This window comes from Brachypodium distachyon, chromosome 3 (genome assembly GCF_000005505.3).
Source record: "Brachypodium distachyon strain Bd21 chromosome 3, Brachypodium_distachyon_v3.0, whole genome shotgun sequence".
Lineage (NCBI taxonomy): Eukaryota > Viridiplantae > Streptophyta > Magnoliopsida > Poales > Poaceae > Brachypodium > Brachypodium distachyon.
The window spans coordinates 8012651-8031678 of record NC_016133.3 but is presented as its reverse complement, the minus strand read 5'-3'; the positions used below and the strand labels follow the sequence as shown (position 1 = coordinate 8031678).

At 44.0% G+C, this 19028-nt stretch overlaps 2 protein-coding genes across 2 annotated transcripts; one reads left to right on the top strand and one right to left on the bottom strand.

Moving 5' to 3' along the window:
- The first annotated feature begins 249 nt into the window (after positions 1 to 249).
- Positions 250 to 5656, top strand: LOC100837091 (vacuolar protein sorting-associated protein 29). The gene is made up of 3 exons (XM_003572180.4): positions 250 to 643; positions 2891 to 3028; positions 5023 to 5656. Exons 1-3 carry the CDS (start codon positions 512 to 514, stop codon positions 5317 to 5319), a joined length of 567 nt encoding a protein of 188 aa, XP_003572228.1. The 5' UTR covers positions 250 to 511; the 3' UTR covers positions 5320 to 5656.
- Positions 5657 to 10270: 4614 nt separating this feature from the next.
- Positions 10271 to 12496, bottom strand: LOC100841136 (WRKY transcription factor 22). The gene is made up of 3 exons (XM_003571137.4): positions 11561 to 12496; positions 11335 to 11448; positions 10271 to 11228 (listed from the first exon to the last, which is right to left on the bottom strand). Exons 1-3 carry the CDS (start codon positions 12007 to 12009, stop codon positions 10715 to 10717), a joined length of 1077 nt encoding a protein of 358 aa, XP_003571185.1. The 5' UTR covers positions 12010 to 12496; the 3' UTR covers positions 10271 to 10714.
- Positions 12497 to 19028: the final 6532 nt, after the last annotated feature.

The following is a 19028-nucleotide window of genomic DNA, read 5'->3' as shown; positions in this document are numbered from 1 at the left end:
CGAGCTCACTGCGCCTACTGGAGGTAACTCCGCTTTCGGACAAGTAGTTTGGGCCGATATGAGCGGCAACTATTCGGTGAGATCCCCTAGCAGCGAAAATTTGGAGAGAAGTTTGTATTATCTCAATAACAACCTCCCCCCTCCCCGCCAACTTGGACCGTGCCAGCTACTTTACAGAATTGGGGGTTGAGCTGGGTCGGTGTTTGGGCGCCGGCTCGTGTCTGGGGGGTTTTAGGGGGCGAGCTGGAGAAGTGGAGATGCTCCAAGGAGTTGTTGACCGAGCGTAATGTCTTTAGACTGACATGTGGGCCCTGCGGCCCCCCATCCCCACATGTTCGTCTTCCTCCCCTCGCATCGAATCGAACGCGGAGAGAGAGAGAGAGAGAGCGCACCTGGTGTCGTGCTAGGGATTTGAGTCGGATCATCGCGAGTTCGAGGAGAGCGGAGCGGACTGAGCGATTCGGATCGCTCTCCACCTTTACCCTATTCCTCTCCCCCGATCCCAAATCAGATGGTGTTGGTCCTCGCGCTGGGGGATCTGCACATCCCGCACCGGGCGCCTGACCTGCCCGCCAAGTTCAAGTCCATGCTCGTCCCGGGCAAGATCCAGCACATCATCTGCACGGGGAACCTCTGCATCAAGGTCGGTTGCCTTCCTTCCACGTGATCCCCACTCTACGCTGCGTACCCTTGATTGCTTTAATCTGGTTGACCAGTTCGTGAACCATGCACAGCATCGTTACAGAAATCGTGTTTGTTGTTCAGTTATTGGTTGTTGCCGTGTTTGTTAGGGATCAGCGGCACCCGTCCTGAGTCGTTCGACTGATTATCTGTCAGATAAGCTCGACATTGCTTTATTTGTCTGTACGATTCGGTTGGGCAGTAGAGGCGTGGGGAATTTTGGGTGTCGGAGGCAGTGAACAGTGAGAATATGTTCGCCACCCTACACTGAGATCACACGGGAACGAGGATTACATAAAAGTGATGTTTCCTTTTGGTTAAACCACTTGATATCTGATGGATACCATTTGCTTCGAGTCTACGTCCCAGGCTCTTCGTCTTACAGTAGAATTGACTAGGGAGGCTTCAACTGAGTTGCATTGGGGTCCAATTTTGACAATTGTTACTATCTTTAGACCTGTGGAAACAAATATTTTGTTACCACATTTTAGTATCCTAACTTTTTGTACAAGATTACTCCAGTGATCTAACATACCATTCACTATTTATTGCATATGTGCGCTAGAGTAGATTTGATTTCCCTTTTACCTCAACTCCAGGAATCTTAGTGTGGCCAATTTGGCTCGATCTTTTGGTTTTATTATTCCGGGGCTCCTTAACAGGAAGTCTCAACCTTTCCCCCTACTATTGATACTTAGTCAAAATGCAAATGTAGATAGCACATGTAACCAAGTGACCGTTTCATGTATTTTTATGTACAACATGCAAAAGGTTGATCACCTTACGTCTTGTTTCCAGAGATCTGCATTTCTCAATAGAAATTATGAAGAGAAATGTTCACTATCTGTGAAGTTTAAGTGTGAGCACTGAGAAGACACTGATGATAAAGAGGAGTCCTTAGATTTGTGCTATTTGGATGAGCTTTCTGTCTCAGTGTATTAACTATGTTGTTCCTATTAAACATCTTTTCTGCATGTCTAGCTTTTCCAAGAGAAACTATAGTATGATGGTACCAATTAAGGGATATAATTAGAGGAAACTGTAGTTACCGAATCATCAGGTTAGTTTTTCATACTGTAAATAGCACACACATTCACATAATTACAGCCGTGGTGATAGAAATTTGTATTATCATTATGTACGTTTTCATTCTGAAAGTATCATGCCCATCTGCAGAATTATGCATGTGCTTATAGAAGTTTGTATGATGATTTTGTACTCATATAAAGATCATGTGAATAGAAGAAATCTCGTAAAAAACTAAAAACTACAAAATCATTGTTTCGGAAAAAAGGACATCAGTTCCCATTCTCTGGAACAGTTTGGTGGTTAGGTCTTCTTTGATCAAAATATATAGGTCATCTAAAGGCAACTGGTTTTTTATTTCTCCAACGAAGAACCTGGAATAAATTTTTGTTTCAGTAATCCTGAATCGCTGAATGTATTTGCTAGCTCCAAGTGATTGACTGGAGTATTGTTAATTCATCATTTCTTTTATTTTTACTGCGTACTTATCATATGATTATTTGTTGTCTGATTGCTTGGAGTAACTTATTTAAAAAGAAGTATCTAGATGTTACTTGTGTGATATTACTGAAATTGTCAAAAGGGTGATCACAATGTAAGTTCCTTTGAAAATAAGTATTAGAAAGAAGAAAGATAGCGGTCAGGCCTACCTAGCCTTTTATGCAATTGTGTGAATAAACTTTCTATCAACCTGCTGAGCATAGTTCAGCTATCTCATGGATCTTTATTATTGTTTTACAAATCATAAGTTCCTACACATTTATGTTTTGTAAAAAAAATGGCACTGGACTGGACGTTTTGAATTGTAATGAAGCAGCTAGCAAGTTCTCTGATAAATTTGAGGAATCGTCAAATTCTGTTACCTACTTTGCACCTGCCTCACGAGATGAAAGTTGATATGTTCTAAGGATGTGTTTGGTGTACCACAAAATGTTGGGTCATAATGATCAACAGCGCAAACTATTTGTCCCATTTTGAGTATTTTGAATGATGAGTGCCTAAGCTGTCCATGTGACGAAAGATTGACCCTGTACCTTTTTTTCTATTGATTTTATTGTTTTCTTGTTGCTTCGTATTCCATTAACTTGTAAACAGCCTGGTCACTAGTGATGTTGCCTTGTATAAACTGTGTCATTTAGTTTTGATAAAGTATGAACTCATATATTTTGCAACTTTTCTCCAGGAAGTTCACGACTACCTGAAGAGCCTTTGTCCTGATCTCCACATTACCAGAGGTGAATATGATGAGGATGCTCGTTACCCAGAAACTAAAACAGTTACAATTGGTCAGTTCAAGCTAGGACTATGCCATGGTCATCAGGTGTGCTTTCAAACCAGAATATTTATTAGCTCTGTTAATTTCTATCATGTGCATGAATCAAAATATACTAGTCTTACATGGGCTACTTGATATCTAAAATCTATGTTTGTTAGGCCATGTTCAATAACCTGGTTAATTATGCTGCATTCTGGCCAAATACCTGCTGTTCTCTCAATATTCCTGAGATTAAATTACACATCAGTCAGGAGAGATCAGTTTGGTCACCAGTCACCAATCTTCTTTTAACTTTGTTAAGGGATTCTTCTATACCAAAATTATTATAAATAATAAATCTTGTTTTGCTTACCATGCTCTATATGCTTGCCATCAGCATACAGATTTAATTTTATTGTTCTTTGCAAAGCACTGTATCTGCAACCGCACTGCCATCATGGAACATTCGTTGTTCGATTGGCGTTTGTCTTGTTTTTGTGGTGTTTAAGGCTGGTAAATAGCTAATCCTCTCAGCCCTCAGAATGGAAACAGGATATTCCTAAACCATGCTGCTGCTGTTTGTCTATTCTTAGAAATAAAATCTACTATTCATTGCAACCTGTTCTTCTATATTTCTCCCAACAACGGTGAAAACTGGACTGGATACTTTGAAGATCTGTCGGTGTCTGTATACACTAGTTCTCTCGGTCATGACGTTCTGATGCCAAATCAGCATGGTTTGCACACTTCCATCTGGCACTGAAGAGATGTTTGTCACTTCTGATGAAATAAGTGCTCATTTATTAAAGTCCATTACATTCCGCATCTGTGTTTACAGTAGTTTTGCACTGTTAACTCAAAATTGATCACTGATGAACTCAATAACTAGTACCTCGAATTGGGATTGTTGTAGTTAACAACTCTTGTGCAGTACACAACTACATTTCTGAAAATGTGGTCAAGCTCACCATCAGGATGGCTGCAATCTTATGTTGTTACGATGGTTTTTTCTTTGGCTGGATTATTTCTTAGCTGGTTGTTGGTTCAATAGTGGTAGCATTAATGTAATGATTGATTCCTTGGTTCAGTTGGGGAATGTCTTTAGATACCAATTTAATGGGATTAATGTAATAGCACTGGTGTGTTCAGTTGAGGAAGTGGTAAAGAAGCTGAAAGAGACATAGTTCAGATACCAATGTAATGGGATTATACTGGGAAATTGATGAACATAAACAATACCTCATTACTTTAGTGTGAGATTTTTTTGGGGGATTACTGCATAGTTTCTTCTAATCCGAGTTTACCTATCTGAGTGATAAGTGTGAACACATTTTTACCTGCCGTTCACCTGTCTAATGTGGCAATACAATTTCTTAGTTTTTTCCAGTGATGTGTGTAATTAATAACTACTAGAATCAGGTGCTTAACTATTAAGCTGATATGTGTATATCATATGATGTAGGTGTCATTTGGAACGTCAACTGTCATGCTGTTCTCCGAATCTCATAAACTGTAACTAGTGATATTTGCTGTTGCCTGGTTCTACTTTTTGTAATTATAAGCACATGGTTTTTTAAAAGAATAAATGCCTCCTTGAAAGTTTGAATGAGTGATGGACGTTGCGCGGTTAAGCACTGACTGAGTGGTGGAGTGAATGAGTGTGCACACATATTTGTGTCAGAATCCTATCTTTGCATCCAAGCAAGAGAGTGATGGATGCTCTTGTATTGCTGGGTTCGCCTGGACTACTATTCTTAAAATCACTGGGGACACCAAGCATGTTCAGTACCTTTGAACTGTGAACTGTGCGGAGCATGCACGACAGTTCGTTCGATGTTTCTGCTGCTGCATTCTTCTGCACCATAACATGCAAACCCAGTAGTGTGACTTAATAATTTGCGGAGAATGTTGCTCTTGAGTTCCATTAGACCATAAACTGCCTCTCAATTTGTCAGTGCCGTATTGACTATCATCTTCATTTTGTGCAGTGTATTATCGATTTGTCATTGCAGTACTTTTCTAACCATTTAAACTCTGCTGTGTTTATCAACATTTATCAGGTTGTTCCATGGGGCGATCTGGACTCCCTAGCGATGCTCCAGCGGCAGCTGGACGTGGACATCCTTGTCACTGGACACACTCACCAGTTCAAGGCCTACAAGCACGAGGGAGGCGTTGTCATCAACCCTGGCTCGGCCACCGGTGCCTACAGCAGCATCACCTACGACGTGAACCCAAGCTTCGTGCTCATGGACATCGACGGCCTCCGGGTGGTCGTTTACGTGTATGAGCTCATCGACGGTGAGGTCAAGGTCGACAAGATCGACTTCAAGAAAACCGCGACGATGCACGGCTGATGACACCTACATATGGCAGAGTTCAGAGCTTGTCTGTTACCTTAATTCCTTTGTTGACTCAGAGCTCTTTTCCTGTAGTCTTTCGTACTGGTTGTGCACTCCCGCTCGTTGGTTATGCAAAGACTAGAGCTGTGTTTACAGATTAGTGAATGGGATTACCAGAGGAGTGTGATGTTAAGTTACTATTGCCATTACATTTGTTAGTGTTAATTTACAAGAAAAGCGGGTGTAATGTTGCTTCCGTGTTTAAACATGAAGTGGACAGAAAGAATTGAAGAATGTACAGCAGCTGTGTATTTTTCAGATAACTGAAATTGGCCTTCACCTCTTCTATTCATTGGATGGGTTTCAATCACGCTATCTAAATTATTAAGAGATGACGCACATTATGTCCTTGGACTGTAGTCCGTGTTTCATGTTCAACTCGGAACTCCAGACCGGGCTACAGATTCTCCGCTCCATCTGCTCATCTGGTCGTCACTCGTGCATCCGTTGCCAACACGCAACTGCCTTCTTAATCTTTTCTTCCGAAAAAGAAACGGGTGTCTCTTTCGATTAGCATGTTGATTAGCTATGTGCCCACATTAGTAAGTTGATAAGTAGGAGTACATATGTTCATCTAGATGTACATTATCCGAATTGTTAGCTCTCGGCATATGTATCATCGTACTCCGGAGAGGGGGAGAGATGTAAACAGGTTCGGGACTGGATATTCCCTTCACACAACTTTCTGAATTGAAATTTGTAAAAAAAAAATCAAAAGGCGTATCGAAACAAGGGTTTTCCACCGACATATCTCTAGGAAATTATCCACCTACAGTTTAGCTGACGTTTAACAAAATAAGAAAAAAAAACTGACGATTAGTGTGGCCCAGGCGAATTATAATAGCTGGAGGAGGTGCGATGGATGCACATGACAGTGAGCTCGGTATGATTGGTTTCAGACGGAGATAAAGCAGAATTTCGACGATAAAGAGAGATCTGGCGTGTTTCTTTTTCGGGTAAAAATTGGCTGGTGCTTCGGATTTCGTACTTGCCAAAACTGTGGAGCGACGGCGACCGGTGCACGTGAATGAGTAGGTACGTTACAGTACGTGATACCCACAGGACACACTGACAGACAGACCTCTGCTCAGTCTGGTGCTCCCACTCCCTGGCTGGGCAGGCCCCTGCAAGTTTAGGTGCCCTCCAGCGCGGCACGTGTGGCTCAACTCCCTCCTGGCAGCTCAAGTTGCCGCACGCCCCCCAGCCAGTTTGCATGCATCCCAACTTGAATAAATTTCACTGATTCACCAAGTCGATTATAATACGTTTTGTAACTGGCCTTACTGTTGGTAGTGCATCTCTAGCGAACTTAATTTGTATAGGTACGCGTATATAGGCGGAAAGCTCTGGCCAGAGTGCAATCAGCGCTTTGCTTTAGTTAGTTGCTTTCTTGGTGCGACAAGGATCGGATTAGGCAGCTAGTTAACTGGTGGTTTAGAACTACCCAAGTACCGATCGATCAAGCTGTTGTGCACTTTGCAGTTCGCTTTAGTTACGAGAGGATGATGGGGACGTGTGCGCGCATGTGTGAGGAGGTTATCAGGAGACACGTAGCGCGAGATGGTTGAGCTTGTTGTTAACACAGTACTTCCTCCGTTTCATAATTCTTGCATCAAGTTTTCTGAAATGTAGATGTATCTATTCGTAAAAAACGTTTATATACATGTAATATTTCGATAAGAATTATGAAACGGAAATAGTCCTTAGTATACGCGAAGCTAGCCGTTCAATAAAGCCCTCCACAAATGTAGGCCAAATATTGTGCCGGAAGTGATTTTGGTAATTTGGCCCCAAAAAAATTCTCAAGGAACTGGAGCAACGATGCCCTGCATGAATCTAATTTTTTTTTCATCTGACAACACAAGTTGGTGGGTAAGAAATCAAATGAAAAATTGGATGCATGTTGGTTTGGCTGAGTTCTTTATTCATTTGTGGGCCCTGCTATTTTCTAGGCTCTTTGCACACGCGGTGTGATCGGTGCCAAAACTTTTTTCCGGACACGGGTAATGACATGGCAAACATTTTGACGTTTTGGGCACGGCTACACGGTGGAAGGCCTGATGCACCAGGGCTCAGTCTCGCCACCCGATTGTGGATCCACCCCCTTTCATCTTACCCTCGTTGTCCACCCGGTCTTGTAGCTTGGCAGAGGCGAGGATCGATCTCGTGCGGCAGACCATCCGAGACTAGCCCCGGCGTGTTGCTAGTAGTAGCAGCGTCGAGTTGAGATTTTGTCTCACGTCACGTGCTGCTCACGCCTATCAAATACAAATACAAACACTTAAAAATGTTCAGGAATAATTAGGAATTAGCATATTTTTCTATGTCAAAAATATATGTCCTCGCAAGCTTTTGTGCAGAATTTTGGTATTCGTGGTTAGGGGAAAATTGACATCACCTCTAGAGTACTTAGATTTTGGTCAATTGTATTCGCATTAGGATCCATGTCTTCTTTCTTCATAGTAACGATGATTTGGCAGAGGTATGACAATGATGGTGACGAGTCTAGAGAGGTTAGAGTTTGCGATGCTTCCATAGATCAGGAGATTCCCCTACGACTCCTACTCCGCCTTCCTTTGGCAATATTTAGAGAAACTTCCTGAGCAACATCGTCTACAGATTAGGAAATGTAACAATTCGAGGACTTTTGTAGAAGCTTGGAAATAAAATTCATACATGTCCCACCTAACTATACGGGGCAGTGGCACCCAATTCGCTACCTCCATTTCTAGAGCAATCTCTTGCAACAAGAAACTCCACACGTACACAGCACGTACGTATAGTACTCCTGGAACGGCCACAAAAAATGGCGAAGCGAATAGTTCTAGTAGCTCCTCGGTATTTGTGCTCCTCCAGAAGGTGGCGTAGCAGTAGCCTCGAGCTCCGTGCCCTGGCGCTGCTGCTATCCCGGCCCGTCCCCCACGCGGATCCATCCAACGGCCGCACGGCACGCGGTCCCTCGCCGAAAAAGCGCGCCCCACCCGACAACTGTCCGTCCAGCCCAGGCCCACGGACCAACAGTAGACACGACGCGAGAGCTCCACAGAGCCCCCGTCCCGCCGCGCCAGCTAGTTTAAACCGACGCTAAATTCTCCTACGGCCAGGGTTAATTAGCGGCTAGTGCTAACCTCGTGGTGATTAGTCTATAGTGCCACGCGCGCATGCACGGGCGGGGCGCGTCTCCAGCCAGCGTGTCTCGTTCTGCTCGGCCACTCCAAGCCGTGTTGACTTTCGGGGCCGTTGGGGAGCCAGAGCCCAGAGGCACAGCTGGAAAAGTCGCCCCTCTCAGCCCCCCGGGGAGGGAAAACCTTGGGTGCACACGGCTATCTTGACCAGGTCTTTTTTTCTCTTTTGTTGGTCTTCGGACTGAGCAGAGAGCTTCAAGTTTGCATAGCCTAGCGGATGTTTGATTTCATCGGATAGTAGCAGGAGTAATACTCTGCTTCAAATATTAAAAAAGTCTGACAGTTAATAAAATTTATACGCTGAAAGGAATAATACACATTTGAAGTGATAATAATTTGACTTTGACTTGGTTTTCTTTTCTCTTTGTTTTTTTTTCTTTTGGCGTTTTGTGGCTGTCAATATGCACCAAATAAACAAGGGAATTCTAGTCGACATCTATTAACCTTCAACAAGGGAACGCATGGCTAACTAGAACAACACCAACAAGTACAACAAGATGTCTTGTTTGTTGGCTACTGAATGTAGGTGTGCTAGAACCGAACGTAATCATGTTGAGTTATTGCTTTCATCATGGTAACTCATCTTATTGACACCAATCAGCGTATAATATCACTACTACTTGATTTTAAGATAACTTCATACTCCCTCAGTCCCTCTGTTCCTTTGAATAACCTTTTTTTTGCTAGTATCGATGCAAATTTCTAATCACTCTCCTTGCAAAGCACGTGCCCCTCTGCTGGTTGGCTGCATGCAACGCAAAATGCTTAATTAATCTCCTTGTTGCACGAGCTGGCTCTCCTCATTGGTTGGTTGCATGCACACCCACGAGTTAATGCAGCATTATGCGTCTTATTCAAAGTAATTTTTGAAGAAAAAAAATATGCGCCCTATTTATCGGAATGGAGGAAGTAAAAGTAAGTCGTATTTTTGTTTTCTTCGACCGAGCCTTTGTCTAAGAGTATATACCACACATATTTACATGTATTTTATTGTTATTTGATATAGATACTCGTGCCGACAAAAGATCTTATATGTAGAACATTATATTCCATATGTATATCTCTCTTTATTTCACCGCATTAAAATTATGCCCTGCAAAAATAACAAAAAATGAGAAATTAAGTAGAGAGTAATGGTACCCAAGACATACTCAAATACCCCTATGTTCAACCTAGCCCGTATTTAGCCCTATACTTTGTAAGATCCTAACCTGACACCGACAACACTTTACAAGAACACAAACCATGATGGACATTGTAGGAGCATGAACCACGTCCGGTCTATTTTAAGTGCCATATATATGCGGTGTTCCATGGGCATGGCAGGAAGCAAATTTCAGCCTTAGGCTCCTGGTCCACTTGTTTGGTTTATGCTACTTTGGCGCTGGGTACAGCCACTGGGTTTGTTCATGTGGGTGGTCCTAGCAATATGACCTATTGCTTTTCCTTGACTCACCCCAAAGCTCTCATGGAATCCATGGGAACACAGCTCTGTCCTCTCCAAAAAGTCAGAGGAGATAGAAACAAAACCAAGGGAAAATAATGATGGAAACCTTGACCCTTTCTCCCGCAGCACAAAGCATCCACCATTCACACAACCACACAAACAAATCCCAACATCAGGATGGGAAAGAAGAGCAATCAAAAGGCAGTATCAAACACTAGAGATATACTTATTTTTTTGTAGGGCGAGATCTTGATTCTGAAAACGAAAGTAGGTATTGCCATTAGAGGGTTATCTTCTATTCAAGCTCGCACTGCGGTCCAAGCTACATTCAGAAAAGAAGTTGTTGCAACACAGAGAAAAAGAGAACCAAGAAGAGCCACCACCCAAACACAACATCTCTTTTTTTGTTCTTCCCTTTTCTTTCATCTATCTACCATAATTTGGTTGGTTCATAATCTGCCACTTTCTATATACAATAACCGTAAAAACCGGACATCTGAGGAAAAGAGATGCAAAGTCTCATGCATACCTAGAAAAGGAGCAGCAAGAAAGGAGAGAGAAATTGTTTTTGTACTGGATTAACTACCAATTCTAACACTAGTACTAGCAGTATGGTGGTGCTCAGATCAGATGCTTCTCTTCCTCTTTCTTCCATTTCCTTTCCTCTCTAAAAGAAGCCAAGAAACAAACAGCGGCAAGTATAACGAATTTATGCAAGTCAACTCCCGGCGCCGGCTGCAGCCCCGCCCCCATTCCAGGGGGACCCCAAGAAGGGGTCGTCGACGTCGAAGAGGGAGGACATGGGGGTGGCGCCGTCTTCGCTGTCGGCGCCGCTGAGGAACAGGAGGTCGTCCTCCCCGGCCATCTCCATGTCCTCCACGAGCAACTCGTCTTCTTCCTCGTCATCGTCCTCCTCCATGGACGTCGTACGGAGCGGCGTGGTGGGCGAGAGCCCCGCCGTCGATGTCGACGGCGGGCTGGGGTGTGCCGCCGCCGCCGCCTCGCCCGCCACCAGCAGAGACGGCGGAGGAGGCTGAGGCGGCGGGCCGGAGGAAGAAGACGGGGGGGGGAACTTGTTGCGGCTGGTGCCGGCAAGCGAGTTGCGGTGGGTGGGCGCGGCGTGGTTGTGCTCGCCCGTGAAGGTGAGGATGAAGGTGTTTGGGTCGGCGCGGCTGCGCTCCACCTGCTTTCTCGCCGGGCACCCCTTGGAGCTGCTGCACCGGTAGTATCCCCTGTTCAAGGAAGAAACAGAGCAGAAACACAAGTCAGAAGGTGAGAATGAGATTTCCTTCTCAAACGTGAGTAACGGCGGAGATTTTATGGCTATGGCGGACAGACCTTGGGTAAGGGGAGCCCTTGATGGGCTTCTGCCCGTACTTGCGCCAGGCCCACACGTCGGAGGACACGCCGTCCGCCGCGACATGGCACACCACTTTCTTCTGCTGGTTCTTCCTGGAGTAGCAGAGAAGCAGAGCAACTCGCAAATTAATCTCAACTTTACGGACGGTTAAAGAAAGAAATCAGTACCATTTCGGCGCAGAAAAAGCAGTCCCGTGAGCCTTACCTTCTCTTGGATCTCGGCACGGCGCCGGAAGCCGGCCGGCCGCTAGGCTGCGCCCTGGCCGGAGCAGCAGCTGTCGGACTCCGGAGGGGCGCTTGCGCTTCCGAAGGTATCATCAGCGGCTGCAGCATCTCCTGCTTCTGCTTCTGCTGCTGCTGCTGCTGTGTCGGCAGCGGCTTTAGCGTCGGCGGCGGTGGAGGCGGGGCGAAGAAGGCCTTGAGCAGCTCGTTGGCGTCTTCTCCACAGCCGGCGCGGTCGCTTGCGCCAAGGTCCGGGAAGCACCACCCGGCATCGGCCCCCTGCTTCTCCAAATGAAGAACCTCCGCCTTCTTCTTCTCCCGCGGCGGCACGATGGGTTCGGCCCGCGGCTGCGGCGGGGAGAGGGCGCGCCGGCAGCCGAAGCGCACGACGGCGTGCAGATCCCAGTTGTTGCCGTAGTGCTCCTCCTCCATTATTAGCTTTCTGCAGCTAGCGCCGGGGCAAAGAAAGGAGCGTCGTAGTTGTTGGGTGGCTTCGCAGGAGGAGGAAGAGAGAAGGAGGAGAGGAGATAAGGGGGACGCGCTGACTTTGGCTAGTTTATTGATTGTTATTGAAGAGAGGGAAGACTATGGGCAGAGTAAAAGGAGAGAGAGGGGAGAGAGAGAGAGAAATGGTGGGGAAGGGGGGCATTGGATCCCTCCTAAAAAGGGGTGAGTGCTACGGGTCTATACTGCCTGCTGCCTGTCTTTTTTTTTTCTCGGCTTGTGTTTTTCTTTTTGTTCTTGGGGTCTGTAGTTTTATAGCGGTGTGGGGGCAGTCTTTTGCCCACTTGACTCTCTAGAATGTCAAATGGGTGAGAAAGGATGGAAGATGAGATGAGGTTGGGGCTACTGGAGCTGTGGTGCCGTGTTGCCTTGGTGTGCATACTGCATAGGGAGCTAGGATTGGAAGATTTTCCTCGGTGAAATACCTTCTAGTAGTATATTGAAATATGAAATGAGACGTAATGCTCACATAGGTCTATTTCTTTCCTAATGCTTGAATAAATCTACTTCTTTTTTTACTACATTATGGCGATAAGGTGGGTATAGACGGGCCGTACAGCTAATGCATCTTTGGAATTTGAGGGTGCACGAGGAAACTAATAAAACTGGAGGATCTTTACAACAAAAATATCATCAGCGTATTGTGTTTCGACATGTTTAGAATTTCCGTGTGCACCATTTATGATAGACGGGTTTCGCCTATACCAATTGGTTGTTTCTTGGGTAACGTCATCCCACCTTTGGTGGATTGAAACAGGTCGCATTTCAAGGCATTTTGTAAAAAAACACCATATACGCTTGACCTTAAATGAGATGTGTGTGAATATGAGTCTGCTTCTTCTTCCTTTTTGTTACTTTGCCTAGCCAGCTGGTTACACAAAATATTATGTAAATACCATTCGTGTTGGGTCTTGATAATTAATGGGTCTTGAATACCAAGCATATGCATTTAACTCTGTTCACTGGATTCCACAAAACACTCTATGCTTGTTGATGATATAAAATGGGGACACGTGTTGGCAACATGTTTACACCAATCTATGTAGGCTATACTGGGAAACTAAGTTGATTCACCAACTATTCTCATAGAAATGTTATATATAATTTCACCTTGAATAGAAGATCATGTAACTAAACTCCAAAACGAAGAACCATGTCATTTTAGAATAGCAGTGAGAAGCTAAATGTTCCGGCTTAAACTCGTATGCATGTGTGCCTTTTACTAAAAGAAGGGCTTCAAGTCATCAAATAATTATATTAACGGTGCTTCTTGGCTCTTTATAGTCAGTTTCTCTTGGTCTCCACTGAGACATTTAATTATTTTTGTATGCATTGAGCTCTTTTTGCCTTGATAATAGTGTTTTTTGAAGTCATTGTTTCATCTTGGTATTAGTGTTTTTCAACATTATGTCGACATTAATCCTCTATCTTTCAACTATTTCTTGGTTATACCATTTCCTTGTAAACCTGAATGAAGAGAGTATGCATTATCAAAAATAAATAAATCATGACGTACTAGTGTTATCGTTATTGGTAAATAAATATTCTATATGGATGGTCTAATCTGACAATTCCTAAAGCGACATGTGTTGTGACATCGAGGGATTATATAGCTGTGGCATGTGTAAAGTTTCGCATAAGAGTTAGATAAGTGGAACACGCAGAACATTGATATTCACTTCAACATGCAATTAGATCACAATTGTCGAAGGAGAGATTATAGGGCAAGGTTCCAATTCAAATACCGAACCATCAAATGCAAAGGTTACAGACTACAGACTATAAACATTATGAATGGCAAGGATTTTGTTTAGATCAAACCCTTACTCATGTTATATAAACATGTTGAAAATCTTGCATTAAAAAAAAGATTTCAAGTATACTTGATATGCATGTAGCTCGAAACCACCAAAATAACATAGCGGTAGAATCTAGACATGAGAGGCACGCCAATTAAACCCTGGGCCATGTGTCCAACAATGGCATTTTTTTTCTAACACACCAAGCTTTATAACAGCATCTGATGGATCGTTTTTTTTTAACAGCATGAGCTGGATCGTTTTACTTGGACCAAGATAACGTATAAAAAAGGCTGTGCGTGACATACACGGTTTGAATAAATTCAACAACGACACATGCACGGGCCTCACACAGTTTTTCTACAAGTCAAAACCGTATTTGCAGACTAGTGGTAGTAATCCGCAATTCCGTACGTACGAACGGCGTTGGGTCGAACTGCCGAATAGGTCAAAACCCCACTCGAGTCTAGCGTGTTCACCCCGTGTGCTTCTCGAGCAATCTCGTGGATCGCAGCGGCACGAATTCTGAAGAGAGCGGCAAAAAATAAACCAGCGGCTGCCGTAAAATAGAGCGAGGGCCTGCCCTGGGGGTTGACTTTTTGCGAGCGGACACGTGGGTGCCGTACTGCGGGTCCCAGTTGTCAGCGGGACGCGGACGACCTGGGCTGGATGGAGTAGGTGGGGGGGGGGAACGGACGATGACCTTGGGGCGAGCGGTACAGAGGGGGTCGCACCCTTTGACCTGTTCCGCTACGCGCCTGTTGGATGTTCACGCCAGCGCCCACATCCACATGGCAGCGGCCGCTGCGCTGCTTTCACATGCAACGAATGCAGACTAGCGGGGGGCCCACCCCGAAAGGGGGCTGGCATGTGGACCCCAAAATACGTACGGAGTACTGGTATACGGGAGTGTGATGTTGAGTACACCCTGCGTCCGGCGTACCCCGTCGTCTGCTGTGTGGGAGGAAAAAGGACACTTGTTCTCAAGGAAAAAAAAACTTGTAGAGAACACCGAGGGTTGAACCATAGAATCCTCAAAGATTGGAAGTATGCAGTGTAAAAAAATTATTCCCTCCGTTTCATAATTCTTATCTCAAATTTGCCTAAAAATGGATGCATCTATTTCTAAAAATCATGTAAATATATGTCATATTTTGACAACAATTATGAAACGAAGTTAGACTAATTTAGTTACCATGAAATCTACTCCCTCCGTTCTTCCTAGGCGTACTTTCTAGCTTGGAGCAATGTGTTTTTCCTAGGCGTAAAATTTATGACAACTCACGAGTTCATACGTAGCAGGAGGAATTGACTTGAACAAGTCATTTTGATCTGTTTTCAGTAAATTTCGGACTTTTTTTTTTGACAGGAGTAAAAAAATTCAGATTTACTGCAGAACATACTCCTGCCATCCTGTGTCTCTCGGAAGAGGGGCCCCTGTTGTACATGTACGTCGTTTTTCTTTAGGCCTCTTGTCAATTCCTTGAAAGACAAGCCAGACACATGGAGGAGCCAATAATCGATCATTGATCAAACCTTCAAATCCAACACAACTGATGGGATGCACAGCCTATGGGTGCAACCGGCACGAGCTAAGCTCCCCCACCAGCACTACACGCCCGCTGATTGCTGCTTTGGTATCGGCAGAATAGAAAAGGGCTTCAAAATTCACGAGTTCGTTCTGACCAAAACGGGAGCAGCCGGTGGTGCTCGTGCAAATGAATGTGTGCCGTGGTGATTGAATATTCCCAGCCCACCAGAAGGCACAATATATGCACTGCTGCATCAAGAATATATGGGGGGAATCTGGCTCGTCACGGCCTGTCTTGCCATCCGGTAACTTTCACTGGAAATTTGGAATGTGGATTCTGGGTCTATTCATTGACGTTCGTCAGAGTATAATATGAAAGGTAATGCATATATATATGTGCGTGTATTTCACTGTGTTTTCTTTCCGGCTCAATTCCTTCTGTTCACTTCAAAATAAGATAATGGAATATCCTTTTGCAACTTGCATTAGCTTTATCTGACGGAACAAATACGAAAAAAGAGATACAGTATGTTGCTGTTGTACTCCGCATATTCGCTGTCAGCAATCGCAATGGAGTACTTCTAGGTGCACTGCATTCCTCACACACTTGAGTTCAATTTTCTAGGTAAAAACCACCCTTACACCTTGTTTGGTACTAGTGTATTTTCTAGTGATTACTATGTTGGTATTTAAAGGATTGCCGAATAAGTGTTCGCTCAATACTTTAAAAATAATCTTCCAACACTAGTATTAGAAGTGTTTTTAATTTTTACAGTTTTTTAAAACACTAATATTATAAGTGTTTTAACTGATAAATGAGTTGTTTTGTGGAGATAAACTATGAATAATCCACTCTAACCCCACCCTACCAAACAACCCTTTGGGTTTGGAGTGGATAATAGCTAGAAAACACTACAAAAACACTAGTGTCAAACAAAAACTTACAATGTAATTTTTAGCATATCCTTGGAAGTGCAAAATTTTAGAGTTAATATTTTCTCTTATTTCAAATACAAAACTAGTTGTTTTCCAAAAAGAAGCCTTAAAAGCCTTTTAGCAACTATCCATTTAGGCATGTATTTGCATTATCCTAATCACAAAGGTATTGCGAGTATATTTAACGTGCTTACCTGCATCTAGTCATGTGCAAAGGACGACATATCAAGGACGGAAATACGCGGGGCCGCAAGTCTACGGACGACTCATTTATCGTCATTTGCTATTTTAGTTGAATACTTTGTTGCGTAAAAATAATACTTTGGATTATTTACATTGTAATAAATGACATGATTTTTTATATTTATTTTGGAACTGTGTGTGCGCACTAGCAATTTATCCAGGGACAACTACAGTAAACACAGGTACTCCGGATCCTTAAAGGTCTAGGTTGCCATAGGTTGTATCAGAGCTGACCTTGTCTATAGGCCGGGACCCTAGAACTGAAAAACCTTTGGAAATTTCATAATACTGAACTAATTTTTTAGTTACTATTCTATTACTCTTCACTATTTCTTCATGAATTATTACCAATTGTTCCTCTTTTTCTAACTTATGCTTACCCTCACCGTTTCCATCAAGCCGGTCAAGGGAGCCATGCCTTTGTATCCCAGCTTTGTGACGTCGCAAGGATCCTCAACATGCCAGTCCCCAAGTTTCAAGGAACTGAAGACCCCGTCAATCGCTAGCGGATGGACAACGGGACCGTCACCGCACGACTCAGGAGTAACCCCATCGACCCTAATGGCGGAGGCATTGGCTCGGCTACGCGAATTTTTGTGTCATGGGGAACATGGAGCACTACTTGTTTGGAAGGAAGGACAGACATGAAGAAGTCATCACCGAGAACCACCATGAGAAAGAAAAAGAATTCAACCACCTCTGTATTGTATCTACTATGACCACTGTCACCATGTCCCGGCAATAGCACCTTTTGTCCGCTACTCAGGTGGAGCACGACGTTGCCCGAGTCATCACCGAGAACCACCATGAGAAAGAAAAAGAATTCAACCGCAGGGTGGCAAGAATGGAGGCCAAGATGGCTAGGATGGAGCAACACATCAACGAGCTGGAAGATGACAAGATGGCTCATGCATTGCTTTTGCTATAGTTGTCTCCCGAGAATTTGTGGTCACTTCGAAGGCGAAGTCTCGGCCATAGGGGTTCACGGGGTTATTCCTGAGTCCCGCGGTGACGTCCATTTGTCCAATCGCTAGCGGTTCAGGGGGTCTTCCATCCCTTGAAACTCGGGGGCTGGTAGCTTGATGATCCTTCCGACATCACAAAGTTGTGATTGGAATGCATGGGTTCCTTGGCCGGCCTTGATGGAAACAGTGAGAGTAAGCCATCTATAAGTTCGAAGAAGCGAAAAGGTTAGTAGCAATTAATAAACAAAATAGTGAAGAGTACCGAATAGTAAGTAAATGCATTAATTCAGTATTATGAAATTTCCTAAGGGTTTTCAATTCTAGGGTCTCGACCTAGAGGCAACATGAGCTTTGATGCAATATGTGGCAACCCGGAACTTTAAGGATTTGGAGTCTTCCTGGATTAATTGCTAATACACACAGTTCCAAGATGAATATCGCAAACCATGTCATTTGTTATAATGCATAAAAAATCCAAAGTACTATTCCACAATGAAATATTCAACTGATATATCAAATGAGGATAAATGAGTCATCCATGCACGCCAGAGGCTGGTTGAACGTAGACTCGCGACCCTTTGTATTTTGACGTGGTTATGACTAACCACGTACTCGACTCGAGTATACCCGTTATGGCCCAGCTGGGGGCCCACAAGGAAGCCTACTATGACTCCAGGAGTCCATATGCCAAATCTTGCGACTCAAGATAAGGAAACTTAACTAGAGTATATCTCTTCATTGTAACCGACTTGGACTCTACTTGAGACCTGGGTTCCTGCATATATAAAGGGCCAGGAGGGGGAGCCAAGGACACCCCCAATGTAGCATAGAAGCCGCCTAGACGCACTCGCCGGATCAAATCTGTACATCTAGCCTTTGCGGCAACCCTTTGTAATCAACTCATCAATACATATCAGACAAGCAAGACGTAGGGGTATTACCTTTCAAGGGCCCTGTGTTGGAGATATGCCCTAGAGGCAATCATGTGATGATGTTATTTCCTATGTATTCATGAGTTATTGTTATTGTCCTTGAACATCATCATTGATATGTATCAATAAATACGTGATTTGTTTGTGAGACTATGTATTCTATGATGTTGTTCTAATGGTCCCTGGTCATTGAGGTTATGCGGACACATAATCTAGACTAGCAATGTGAATCAGTATGATGACTATGTTTCACAAGTCATAGGGCAAGGTGTTGCCGACTGATAGCATGGACTCGACAATGAGATTGTTGAGTCGGACAGACCCGCACTGAGACACAACGAGATGATTGTCATTTGTTAGTCTCAAGTACGATGTATATGCCAGTCCTAGACCTGAGGTCATCGCATGAGCTTGGAATGTGAATCGGCCTACTTAGGGGTTGCCAAACGCTACTCCGTAACTGGGTGGTTATAAAGGTAGCTTTCGGTTTTGCTGAGAAGCATGCTGCGAGTCATGGTTGATCAAGATGGGATTTGCCCCT

Coding starts and splice junctions, on each gene's coding strand:
- LOC100837091 (XM_003572180.4), top strand. CDS start 512: ATGGTGTTGGTCCTCGCGCTGGGGGATCTGCACATCCCGCACCGGGCG. Junction 644..2,890: donor CGGGGAACCTCTGCATCAAG/GTCGGTTGCCTT, acceptor ACTTTTCTCCAG/GAAGTTCACGACTACCTGAA. Junction 3,029..5,022: donor GACTATGCCATGGTCATCAG/GTGTGCTTTCAA, acceptor AACATTTATCAG/GTTGTTCCATGGGGCGATCT.
- LOC100841136 (XM_003571137.4), bottom strand. CDS start 12,009: ATGGAGGAGGAGCACTACGGCAACAACTGGGATCTGCACGCCGTCGTG. Junction 11,449..11,560: donor GTGCCGAGATCCAAGAGAAG/GTAAGGCTCACG, acceptor CTGCTACTCCAG/GAAGAACCAGCAGAAGAAAG. Junction 11,229..11,334: donor AAGGGCTCCCCTTACCCAAG/GTCTGTCCGCCA, acceptor TTCCTTGAACAG/GGGATACTACCGGTGCAGCA.